This window comes from Vipera ursinii, assembly GCF_947247035.1.
Source record: "Vipera ursinii genome assembly, chromosome: 5".
NCBI classification, from domain to species: domain Eukaryota; kingdom Metazoa; phylum Chordata; class Lepidosauria; order Squamata; family Viperidae; genus Vipera; species Vipera ursinii.
In genome coordinates, this window is record NC_139518.1 from 37732796 (window position 1) to 37743533 (window position 10738).

The window sequence follows — 10738 nt, forward strand, 5'->3', positions numbered from 1 at the left end:
ACATTGTGTTAAAAATCTGGTCAAGGCCAGTATTAATATCATTAATTTTATGCTAATGAGGCTCCATAACTCATTTAGACTGGGAGGCATTTAAAACAATGTTAGATGACACAAAACAAAATGACACTCTATAGGGATCCTGATTGGCTACCGTTACCAGTGCCAAACCAAATTTTTCATCTATATTATGTGAAATTGACATTATTTGTCAAACTGAACATTGACTTCAAGGTTGTAGAATTACAGGTAGTCCTCATCTTACAACTGTTCCTTTAGTGATTGGTTAAAGTTATAATGGTACTGAAAAAAATGACTTATGACCATATATTACACATTTGCTGCAGCATCTCCATGGTCACATGATCAAAATTCAGACGCTTGGCAACTGATTCATGATGGTTGCAATGTCTTGGTGTGATGTGATCACCTTTTGCAACCTGACAAGCAAAGCCAATAGGGAAATCAGATTCACTTAACACGCAAGATTCATAAAATGCGGCAAAACTCAACAAATTTCTCACTTAGATGTTGAAGAGCACGGGGCCCAGAACAGAGCCCTGGGGCACCCCACTACACACTTCCTTCCATGTAGATGCAGTTTCATTGAGGACCACACGCTGAGTACAGCCGGTCAGCCAGTTATGAATCCATTTGGTGGTGATGCTAACTCACATTTTTCTATCTTATCAAGTAGTAGGTTGTGATCTACTTTATCAAAAGCCTTACTGAACTCCAAGTAAATTATATCCACAGTATTCCTCTGGTCCACTAATTTTGTCACTTGGTCAAAGAATGCAATAAGATTTTCTGGCATCTGTTTTTTACAAACCCGTGTTGGCTTTTGGTAATGACTTTGTTTGCCTCTAGGTGCTCACTGTTTCGTTGTTTTGATTATCCTTTCCAGAATCATCCCAGATATTAAGGTCAGGCTGATAGGTCTGTAGTTTCCTGGATCTATTTTTTTCTCTTTTTTGAAGATGGGAACTACATCAGCTCTCTTCCAGTCCTCTGATAGTTCCCCAGTGCTCCAGGATCTTTGAAAGATATAGTTCAGTGGTTCTGAGATCACATTTGCCAGTTCCTTGAGAACCTATCTTAACTTGTGTTTCTAATCTGATTTTTACGATACTGTTTGTGATAAGTTGGACTGTTTTTACCCTTTTTGTAAAGACAGATGCAAAACATGAATTAAATAGTTCTGCTTTCTCCCTGTTGCTTGTCACCTTCTTGCCACTTTCTCCCACTAATGGACCAATCGTTTCCTTAACCTTTTTCTTGTTTTTTACATGTTGAAAGAAGCTTTTTTTGTTATTTTTGACTTGTCGCAAGCCCTAGTTCATTTTGAGCCTTAGCTTTCCTCACTTTGCAGGCTCGGGTTATTTGCTGATATTCTGCCTTAGTTATGTGCCCCTCTTTCACTTTTTATACTTGTCTTTTTGTTTTTAAATTTATCAGAGAGTTCTTTATACAGCTATGCTGGTTTCTTTTGAGAGCTGTTATTTTTCTTCTTCATTGGTATTTGCTAGACTGGGCTTTTATAATCTCACTTTTCAAGTGAGATTTAAAGTGAATGTGGCCATCCCTATAACCCATAATATTTAATTTATATGAAGAAAGATGACAATCTTCAATAATGTTAAGGATATTTTAAGTTCTGAAGCAAGCTGAAGGAATATTGTAGTAGAGAAGCGGTGTCTAGGAAAGGATCTATAAACTGCCTAAAGTCACCTTGGCAAGATGGGTAGCATAGAACTCTTAACAATAAATAAAATCAATCTGAAAATTCCCCTCCATGGCAATGAATATTTTAAAGCCTTATAGGAAAATTGAAGAAAAAAGCTGATTTTGAAAAATTGGTGAAGCATAGTGTGTTTTTAGACTTAAAGTGTTCAAATAACAAGATTATAAGTTTCATATTTTGGATATATGGAAAGATAAAGATCATTCAAGGAAAAACGTGCTTGATAAAATTGAAGGAAAATGCAGAAGGAAAAACTTGCATGATTGGAACATTAAAAACAACCATGCTTACCATTCTGATAATGATTAGTCACTGACTAAAGACTTAACAGCATGCCAGAAACTGGTCGGCGCAAACAAGCAAAGCCCCATCTGTGGGATGCAGACAGTACATGAAACCATGCCCCCTCCGGTCCACGGAAAAACCTCCAAGGAACCAGTCCCTGGTGCCCAAAAGGTTGGGGACCTCTGGTTTAGAGGGCTGCCATGAAGCACCATTGACTTGAAGGCAATTAACAACAACAGTAGGAAAAGCCTTGATCTCTAAACAGTTTATTTATTTATTTAATTAAATTTTTATACCGCCCTTCTCCCGAAGGACTCAGGGCGGTGAACAGGGCATAGTTGAGAGAGAGTAAGCATTTGAATTCAAGAATCTCAACTGTTTTGCCCTTGGGGTCACCTGGTTTCACTGGATTCTGAACCAATTCCAAGGTGTGACTTATTAGTGTTTTTTCTTAGGGGAAAAAGGCTTAGGTGGGGTTTCTGGAGATGGAAAAAGGCTTAAGTGGGGTTTACTGGAAAAGAAAAGACCAAAGGTGAAATTCTGGTTGGAGCAGTTGCAAAGTGATAAGGGAGCAACATTCTATCTGAGCCAGTTTTTTCATGGTGTTAAATATGTTCAGTTCCCCAGACATTTCTGTGATCCTATTAACCTGATACCTATCAAACTATGCCACGTTTGCTTAAATATGCTTTTAAGGGAAGACTAATTAATAGTTTCTCCTCCCCTCTCTTTCATGCAGGGAAGATTTTTTTGAGTTAGAACGTACTACCTCACCAGTGTATTTCTCAGAATGTCTGGACTGAATGTCTCAATCATTTTTTTGGTCTCAGTTGTAATTCTTTGTGAATTTGCTAGGCGATTCTTCAAGAGAATTTTTCCGTCTAAGGTATATTTTTGTCTTGCTGGTGAATTAGCCAGTTCCTTCCAGATATGTGCTTGCTACCTTGAATTGAAGATGCTAAGGGAGATTGGCCCATGGGCTGGTGGCTTTGGCCCAGATGTAAGCCTGACTCTCTTGTTTGTAGTCTTCTTAGCTCATGGTGCCTCTTTTGATGGAACTCCTGCCAACCCTGTAGCCTCACTTCAGGAATTTCTAGCTTTGGATTGTTCTTTTGTAGGCAGTATTGTTAAAATTTTGGCCCAGTTTCTAGGGATGGAAGCAGCTTGTGCTTTTACCAAGAAATATTGGTCCAAGGAATTTACAGACTTCCACATAATCCAGAACTTAATGGCCCAGGATTGCAGCTCATCTCTCAATACCTCTATCTCCCAGGGCATTTTTGTAGAAGCCATGGGTTCCTTTCTTTTCCAGTTAATTATTCTCAAGCTTCACACCTGCCCTCTCATGTACAGAGTTCCTATTGTGGCGCTCAGTATCACTGTGTTGACCTACACAGGTAAGGATTGCTATCCAATCTCCTGAGATTTTTTCCTTCATGTAGAGTGAGAAACTAAAAATACTGTTTTATATAGGCAATGGTTTTACATACCTATGGCATGCAATTAAATATGTTTTACTGCTTACATTTTATTTACAGCAACCTGATTATTATAACTTGTCTTTCCTGCTTCAGAGTGATCAAAATATCTGTAACTGTCTTAAATGAAGGTTGTGAGATTTTGTTTGTATTTGCAATCCTCTTGACTGTTGCTGTGTTGTGCTTTATTTCCTTGTGTATGGCTATTTTTATTAATATTCTATTTTGCAGTTAAAGTTATTTATTTTGATATTCTTTGCTTAATAAATTCTTTAAGCTTTTACCTCACTAGTGTGCTGATTGCTTTCTAATTTACTAATCTGCCCACAGTTTAGTGTGGCAAAACAGATGAAGAGTATTGTTGAATCCTTCTTGCAGTGGCTAAGATGGCAAACCCTTGAATCGAGCAACAGTTCTAGGAATCAGGTATAAAATATTAGTACAGTAATCAGCATCTGAAAACGGTCCGCCTATACAGAGTAAGCGCAGATTTTCCTATAGACTTATATTTTTATGTTTCATTTCAAACCTCCCTTGTCACAGGTGCCTTGAAGTCAAAGTCTAATATGAGCAAATACATTGCAAAAATTTATATCCCCTGCCTGATAATTATGAAGTTGGAAAATTGTATTGCAAATGAAGTTGGTCAGGGACTTCTCAGAGATGACTAAGAAGCCAATGTGGTAGAGCTGCATGCAAACGTCTATAGAAATTAAGCCAAATTCCAGCATAAATTAAATGTTGGTAACAGGAGTACCTGCAGCAAGGCTCTTAAACCTGTGTCTTAAGCCAAGTGTAAGAGATGAGCAGGTTGAGCCTGAAGGTGGGGTCAAACATATCATCAGTATGGAGCTGCTGCACTCCCACCAGATACTGAAGTCTTCTACTACTACTACTACTACTACTACTACTACTACTACTATTACTACTACTACTACTACTACTACACACACACACACACACACACAGAGTGAATTCTGTTGACCCTTATTTATCTTTAGTAGATCAGATTCTTGTGTATAGGTAGCATGTAATAAACATGTAGTGCTTTGAACTCAACTCCTGTTCCTGGATACTTGTACCTGACACCAAGTGGCTCATGACTCCAATATTATAATTTTTGTATTGCATCTGGAAAATAATTGTTGCTGTAAATTTTTGCATGATGTGCAGTATGTTATTTATGTGACTCTGAACAAGGTGGAAATGAGTCTTAATTCTTTAACATATAGGATATCACTGAATTAAGAAAACAAGACAGGCGAGATATTTCTTAGATGAATATTTTATTTCACATAAATTTAAATGATATTTATGTTCAAGATTGGCTGCTTTTCTAAATATAGATTAAAGAGTTGCTTTCCAGCTATCTGAAAATATTTTATTAAACTTTTATTTCAATTTGAATGTATGAAATCAGAAGTATTTGCTTATAATCACCTTCCTGGTAGATATGTGAAATAAGATTGCATTTGTACTAAGGAACTGAGTATTGGGATGCTGCTCTGTTTGTGAGTATCCATTGTATTGTTGACGTCTTGCCAGGTAGTGGTTCAGACTCTGAAATAAAATGGGAATCCCAAATAAGAGCAGAAGTGTTAAATTCTCTCACCTCTAGATCAGTGCTTCTCAACCTCAGCAATTTTAAGATGTGTGGATTGCAACTGCTGGAATGTTTACTGGGGAATTCTGAAAGCTGAGTCCACACATTTTAATGTTGTTGAGATTGAGAAACAATGCTCTAGATTGACACACTGCTCTCAGATGCTGTTCCTTTCCAAAAAATACCCGAAAGAAGGAAAGATTCAGTAGTTTGGGTGGATTCCTCCTATTTTTAACTTTTGTTCCAATTTGAACATATTGAATCTGATTAAGTGGGGCACATGTTCCTGCATACACCAGACAGAAGAACAGATGGATTAAACTGTTTGCTTTTCCTCTGCTACAGCTGCACATGTCACAGGTGCCTTTTTTAACCCTGCCTTGGCCTCCGCTATGACCTTTTCCTGCTCAGGAAACAGTTTACTGGAGTATATGCAAGTTTATTGGCTGGCACCCATCTCAGGTGAGGTTCTAGAAGTTGCGACAGTTCTTGTAACTGAATATTAAGGTTCATTGAAGGAACTGTAACATTCAAGCCAAATACAGGTAATCTTCACTTAATGACATTTGTTCCATGAATAGTCAAACTTACAATGGCTCTGAATGAGTGGTACTTACGATGAGTCTTCACAGTTCTGGCCTTTCCAGCACCCTACACTCATGTGATCACTATTTGCTGTCACTTCATTGCCAGCTTCCAACAAGCAAAGTTAATGGAGAAGTCAGTGAAATTGCGCCCTGCCAGCTACACTGCCCGGCCAAGTAGCCTTCCTTCCAACCCCATGACTACCTGGGGCCATGCTGCATTTTATCCCTTCCTCACCGTGATAGAGCTGCACCTTTCCTCTGTATTCTTGCTTCCCTACATCAAAGCAGCTTGAAGTAAAAGTAGAACAGAACAAGCTGCAACAGCCTTGACCTTGCCCTGCTCCTTCCAGCCTTATGCTCTGCACTGGGCTTCCTGAAAGGCTAGACAGGCTTTCCAGAATGCCAGGGTGTCTCATTCTGTATCTGCAATTGGGCTACTTCTTCTGCTGTTTGGGGGCTAAATCCTCAACCCCACACAGTGTTACTGGCTAGGTGGATTGGCAGAGAATACTCTTAGTTCCTGGGTTCTACACAGCCAAGATAAGCTCCCAATCCCACTCCTTCTCCTCTGGCTCCCTCTGTCTTTTCAGTTGGCTACCAGTTCAGCTCCAGATATGCCTTGGCCAGTACTCAGCAGCATGTCTAAATTGGTTTTTGCCCTTCTGCAGTTCCCCCTCTTCCTCTTGATTGGCAGAATCAAGGCTAACTTGCTACACCATCACAATAGAATGGCAGGGTTGGTGGCAGAGAGGGTTGCAGTGATAGGTGGATGATTTCCTAAATACATTGTGTCTCAGGGAGGGCCCGGCCGGCAAGGTGAGTGATGAGTGGTACAAGAACCTTGGTGGAGCAGTGGGCTAATGCCTCCTTCAGTAACACCAGCTGCCTGCAATTAGTGCAGGTTCGCATCCCACCAGGCTCAAGGTTGACTCAGCCTTCCATCCTTACGAGGTAGGTAAAATGAGGACCCAGATTGTTGGGGGCAATAAGCTGACTTTGTAATAATGCCGCTTGGGGGGGGGTGAAAGCTCTAATAAGTAGGCATATACATAAGCACATTAATTTGTGCTTAGATTGTAAGCCGCCCTGAGTCTTCGGAGAAGGGCGGGATATAAATGGGATTAAAATAAAATAAATAAATAAGTATGCTTAGCAACTGTCTGGGATTTGCTTAATGACCAAGTCCATGTTAGTTCATGAAAACAAATTAGTCACCAACCTAGGAAAGTTTACATAGGTTAACAAAGAAAAGAATAATTTTAATTAACTAGGAAATAGGAAGGGAAAACTTTTAATTAACTAGGGAAAACTAGTTCAGAAGAAAATTCTGGAATAAGATATCATTTTTGTTGTTGTTAGCTGCGAAGTCGTGTCTGACTCATCGCAACCCCATGGACAACGTTCCTCCAGGCCTTCCTGTCCTCTACCATCTTCTGGAGTCCATTTAAGCTCACGCCTACTGCCTCAGTGACTCCATCCAGCCACCTCATTCTCTGTCGTCCCCTTCTTCTATTGCCCTCAATCTTTCCCAGCATTAGGCTCTTCTCCAGTGAGTCCTTCCTTCTCATTAGATGGCCAAAGTATTTGAGTTTTAGCTTCAGGATCTGGCCTTCTAAAGAGCAGTCAGGGTTGATCTCCTCTGGACTGACCGGTTTGATCGCCTTGCAGTCCAAGGGACTTGCAGGAGTCTTCTCCAGCACCATAGTTCAAAGGCCTCAATTCTTTGGTGCTCAGCCTTTTTTATGGTCCAGCTTTCACTGCCATACATTGCAACTGGGAAGACCATAGCCTTGACTATACGCACTTTTGCTGACAGGGTGATGTCTCTGCTTTTTAGTGTGCTGTCTAGATTTGCCATTGCTTTCCTCCCGAGGAGCAAGCGTCTTTTAATTTCTTGGCTACAGTCTCCATCTGCAGTGATCTTGGAGCCCAGGAAAATAAAATCTGTCACTACCTCCATTTCTCGGGAGAAGGGCGGTTTATAAAAACAAATAAATAAATAAATAAATAAATTTCTTCCCCATCTATTTGCCAGTAATTGAGAGGGCCAGATGCCATGATCTTGGTTTTCTTAATGTTAAGTTTTAACCCAAGTTTTGCACTCTCCTTCACCCGCAACAAGAGGCTCTTTAGTTCTTCTTCACTTTCTGCCATTAGAGTGGTATCATCTGCATATCTTAGGTTGTTGATATTTCTTCCGGCAATCTTAATTTCAACTTTTGATTCCTCTAACCCTGCCTTTCTCATGATGTGCTCTGCACACAAGTTAAATAGGCAGGGCGACAGTATACAGCCTTGCCGGACTCCTTTCCCAATTTTGAACCAATCAGTGGTTCCGTGTCCCGTTCTCACTGTTGCTTCTTGGCCCGCATATAGGTTTCTCAAGAGACAAATAAGATGGTTTAGTACGCCCATCTCTTTAAGAACTTGCCACAGTTTGTTATGATCCACACAATCAAAGGCTTAAGATATCATTAAGACAAATTAAAAAATGGTACTGGTAATAGTTGGAATCCAGTCTTGAATTGATGGAAAGTACTGCATTAAACAAGTTAAAGATATGCCTTTAAATTAAACTGTAACCATCCAGAAGTTTAATTCTGATATTCAGTAGCAGTATATTTTGTGAAAAGTGAAACTTAAGCCTCCAGTAGAAATGCATGGGGCAGCCTCAACTATCAACATTAAAAGAAAACGTATTGCGATCCTTGCCAGAATCATGGACACACACATTCACTCACAGATTGATCTATTCTCCCCATCATTTCATTTCTCCATTTCCTGGTCACCATCACATTTTTTTCCCCATTGATATGCAGAAACATGCTAATCAAGTATTAGTATTCTTATTCTGTTTACATAATCATTTTGAATACTGTTGCTTATCTTAATTGCTAAAATGCTGTTAAAGGAAGACTTTCAAAAATACAACTGAAGCAACACATACAGCATTTTTTTTAAAGTGGAAATGGCAGAACAAAAATCCATTTTTCTTCTTTTTTTCCAGTGTGAGAAAAATACTTGAAGCTTTGTCAACCGTGCAGCTTTTTTTAAAAGCAGAATCTGTATTGTGACTGTATGTTTGCATAAAGAAAAAAGATGCATTCCCTGGTTAGAACCTGCTGAATAGTTTTATATTTTTTCCAAGACTGGCTTAAAATACATTGCTGTCTATGAAAAAATGCTCTCCCTCTCACTCCATGTGTAGAAACAAACTGAGCTGGCACCTCAATCATATTTCAACAATGATGCTAGGATAGCATCTTCCATTGTATGAGCAGCAGACTAGGTTAGGTCGTCTTCCAGTTCACCATTCAGCATGTCACTATTCTGTAACTTGTGCCATCTATTGGTCTTGATTCCTACTCACTCTTGCCTCAAAAGAGAAAAAGACATAAATACTTTTGGGACATAAATACTTTTGGGACATAAATCAAATTGATAAAAATTTCCTGTTACTGTTTTTCCCCTGCAGGAATGCTGTTAGCCCTCTTTGTATATCAAGGAAATATTCCACGCTTCTTCCAGACAAACCTGCTTTATAGTCAAAAGAAAAAATACAGAATATTTAAAGGGAAAGTAACATCGAACTTTGCTGTTGAAGAGAAGCAGACAAAAACAGAGAAGAACAGCAGTTCTGGACTGAATAACTGAACAGAGCAAAAAGGATTAACACTGCTGGATGGGAGGCAAAAAACTACTTTTCTGGGTAAATGGCAAACAAGGATTGGAAAGGGCAGGTCACATGATATTATGATGTTCCTCAAACTGGGACCTTCTAGATGTGTCAAATTTCAACTCCCATAATTTCTAGCCAGCATGAAATATGTACTATGACTTTAAATTGTGGGAATTCTAGTCCAGCATGTTAACCAGCAGAAAGTTGATAAAGAGTATATTATTAGATGCACAAAATAGCAACCTTTTATCAATTGTTAAAAAGGTGTGCATTCATTATGCTAATTGGATTTTAAATCTATATGTTCAGGCCATCTTTTGAGGAAAGTGGCTATTCCTAGGTAGCAGGAATGTTCTTCAAACTATGGCATGCTTTTGAACAGATAAATATCTTTATGGTATGGCATGGGATATGGCTTGAAATAAATAGTGAAATTAGAACAAATGTTAAATGTTTGATGTGGAATTGCACTTTCGATTGCCTATGAAAAAGTAAAATGTTACATGAGATAAAATGTTATATGATCCTTCTTTTCGGGCTCTTCCTGAAATTTAGTTAATACAAGCAGCAATCTGGGTTTCTTTAATGCAGTTATCCCTATCTGGTGCTCACAATAATGTGGTTATCATTTCTGATTTCTTATTATGCGCATTTCTGATACGTTTATAATAAGCATACAGAATGCAATTGTGCTATATTTTCCAAGGTCCCCTTTTGGTGATGTATGAAACATCCTTGGTCAAATGTTAATATTGGTTGCAAACAATACAGTGATAAAAGATACCTACTGCTGAGTAATAGGCCTCAACTTGTATTTCCTTCAAAGCACCGTTTCTTTTAAAATAGACCTGTTGATTTCTGCAATCTCATTAATCTAACTATAGGATTCTTGTTGATTACAAAGGGATCAATATATATTGACATTATCAACTACAAATAATGAGAAATTATGTAAAGTGCTGAGCCACAGAAAATTGGGTGACAATGCCCAAAATATTGAACCAGACTTTTATGTGTGTGGAGAAATATCTATTTTTTTCTCCTAAATTTGTAGGTTAAATGTGGGGAACTCAGTTGTTGATTGGTGTGACAATCCAAACCTTGCTTGTGTATTTTTCTTTCCTATCAATACTTAAAGCAAATAATGTGTAATTATAATGAAGAAGGGATTCCATAGGGATCCAGGAATTGTGCTGGCAGCTTAGAGAAACAGGTTGGAGAGACCTTGTTTCTCATCTGGAACAACACATCTAAGGTTTCATGATAATAGAAAAAAAAGAAAAGGAAATTAATGTTAGGCCTGGGTATGTTTTCTACCTGGTCATTTATCCTGGATCAGATCAGGTCTATAGTCTTGATGGTATC

General features: G+C 38.7%; 1 protein-coding gene across 1 annotated transcript; it reads left to right on the forward strand.

Moving 5' to 3' along the window:
• The first annotated feature begins 2453 nt into the window (after nt 1-2453).
• On the forward strand, nt 2454-10152 carry LOC310641332 (aquaporin-12-like). The gene is made up of 3 exons (XM_083364301.1): nt 2454-3423; nt 5453-5569; nt 9170-10152. The coding sequence occupies exons 1-3, from the start codon at nt 2817-2819 to the stop codon at nt 9346-9348; spliced, it is 903 nt and encodes a 300-aa protein (XP_083220427.1). The 5' UTR covers nt 2454-2816; the 3' UTR covers nt 9349-10152.
• The last annotated feature ends 586 nt before the right edge of the window (nt 10153-10738 follow it).